The 2,356-nt window shown below is 61.7% G+C and overlaps 1 protein-coding gene across 1 annotated transcript; it reads left to right on the forward strand.

Annotated features, from left to right (window-relative positions):
- The first annotated feature begins 876 nt into the window (after window positions 1-876).
- On the forward strand, window positions 877-1,623 carry LOC112461331. The gene has a single exon (XM_025026534.1). It carries the CDS (start codon window positions 877-879, stop codon window positions 1,621-1,623), a length of 747 nt encoding a protein of 248 aa, XP_024882302.1.
- The last annotated feature ends 733 nt before the right edge of the window (window positions 1,624-2,356 follow it).

Raw genomic sequence — 2,356 nt, forward strand, 5'->3', positions numbered from 1 at the left:
TTTGTCCAACAGGGCAGAAGGTGGTATCTCGGATGACCAGTATGGCTTCCGTGCCGGGAGATCAACGATCGACGCTATTAAGCGCGTCCTCTCCCGGACGGAGGCCGAAATAGAGGCGGGGAGGGTAGTGATGGGCGTTTCTTACGACGTCAGTAACGCCTTCAACTCCCTCCCCTGGCCGGTGATCGGGGAGGCCCTGAAAAAGTTCGAGGTCCCTGATTACCTCATCGAGGTCGTCCGAGATTACTGCAAGGATCGCGGATTGATATACACGGACCGGGATGGGGTCCTGATGTTTAGGCTCGTCGAGTGCGGTGTTCCGCAGGGGTCAGTGTTAGGGCCCCTGCTTTGGATCATCGGCTACGACCGAGTCTTCAGGACCCCCCTCCCCCTAAATTGCTGGCTCTCAGGTTACGCAGACGACGTGTACCTGGGAGTCAGCGGGGGAGGATGGCAGGAGCTGTTTGGGCTGGCCAATACGGCAGCGAAATGTGTGGTGCGCTCAATACGGAGGCTGGGCTTGGAGGTGGCCCCGCAGAAGACTCAGTCGACGGTCTTCTGGAATCGTCGAGCGCGGGGCCCTCCTCCTGAGCGACTTAATCTCCGTGTGGAGAGAGTACGAGTCTCGACCACTCCTCACTTTAAATATCTGGGGGTTTGGCTGGACGAACGTAGGAGCTTTAGCGAGCACGTGAACCGCGTCGCCCCTAAGGCCAAGAGGATGGCCAATAGTTTGGCCAGGATCTTGCCAAACATCGGCGGGGCGAGCGGTCGCGTGCGTCGCCTCTATGTGGCGACCGTCCATTCGGTGCTGCTCTATGGAGCACCGATATGGTGGGAGAAGGTGGGTGGTAGCATCCACCTAAACGCTTAAAGATGGCGGCCGCGCAGCGGATAATCGCGCTTAGGGCCGCCAGGGCGTACAGGACGGTTTCCTACATGGGGGCGACAGCCCTCGCGGGAATCTCCCCTATAAAGCTCCTGGCCAAATTATACGCCAAAATGTATGAGGCGGCCAGTGAGATAAGGAGGGTACACGGGGTGATCCTGCCGAGGGCCAAACAGGCGCTGAGGCTTCAAACCAGGGAGGCCCTCCTCCAGGACTGGAAGGCGTACCTTGCGGACCTGCTGCAGACGCAACGGCCGCAAAGGGTCTATGGGAGGAGGGTCCTCGAAGCGGTCCAGCCAATACTCGAGGAGTGGGTGGAGGGCAGCAAAAAGAGGTTTGCTGCCTTCCACGCGGTGCAGGTGGTAACAGGCCATGGATGTTTTGGCGACTACCTGCACCGCATCGGGAAGGAGCGCACCACACGCTGCCACTACTGCCCCGAGGCGGTGGACACGGCGCAGCACACCCTAGAGGTGTGCCCAGCGTGGGACGAGGAGCGCCGTGTCCTCGGGGCAGCGATAGGTCAGGACCTCTCTCTCCCGGCGGTGTTAGCCGCTGTGGCAGAGCCAGGGGATATCGGGAGGGAGAGGTGGAAAAAGTTCGTCTCCTTCTGCGACGCTGTTATGTCGCGGAAGGAGGCGGACGAGAAAATTAGGAGGGGAGAGGTTTCTCCTCCCACGTCGTCGGAAAGTGAGAGCTCCGGCTCCGGCTCCGGCGACGATGGGAGCGACTAACAACAACCGGACACGGGTGGGGGAGGCGCTCTCTCCGACGAGGAGCGCTCCATAACTCCTGCCCACACAGTGCCCGGGCACCCACTTCGTTCGTTTTTTCGGGGGGTTGGTGTTGGCGTTGGGCGTTATGCCGAGGAGGGGGTGGAACGGGGGCAGACCGCTGGGTCTGTCTCCTTACCACCCATTTTGGTGCCAAGCAGGTTGGTGGAGGAAGAAGGGGCGGGCCGGCGGGGGCTCGGGCGGGATCCCCTTCGGGGTTCCCGTCACTAGCGCTCCCCCCGGTCCGCGGGGGCGGGGGGGTCGTCCGTCACGAGGAAAGTTTATGGCTCTCTCGGGGCGGCGGCCCCCAACCGCGCAATTAGGGGAAGTGAGGGGAGGAGGAAGGCACTTCGCGTAGAAGGGGCGACATTGCCCCTGTCGTCTTTCGTTGCCTCCTCCTCCCTTCACCCGGGGGGCGGTCGGGTGAACGAGGATATCCACTCGGCCGCTGCTCAGATTTTGAGCAACTCCGGAAGGGGGGGTGGTGGATGGGCGTGGTGGCACCCATCCGTCACAAATTAGACTTGATCGCCTAGAAGGGCGACGTACGAGGGGGCCCACGGAAGGATCAGTGCGTTTCCCGGGGCCTCCCCAGTACAGTACAGTGAGGGTCACTCGTGGTGGTTTTAGCCGGTAGGCCGCGGAGAAAAAATTTTGGCGGGACTTTCGGGTCTCTGCTCTCCGCGGAATCCGG

The sequence above is a fragment of the Temnothorax curvispinosus genome, unplaced genomic scaffold (genome assembly GCF_003070985.1).
Source record: "Temnothorax curvispinosus isolate PA1 unplaced genomic scaffold, ASM307098v1 QBEX01011275.1, whole genome shotgun sequence".
Lineage (NCBI taxonomy): Eukaryota > Metazoa > Arthropoda > Insecta > Hymenoptera > Formicidae > Temnothorax > Temnothorax curvispinosus.

Excerpts from the sequence above, each read along its gene's own strand:
- LOC112461331 (XM_025026534.1), top strand. The coding sequence starts at position 877 with ATGGCGGCCGCGCAGCGGATAATCGCGCTTAGGGCCGCCAGGGCGTAC.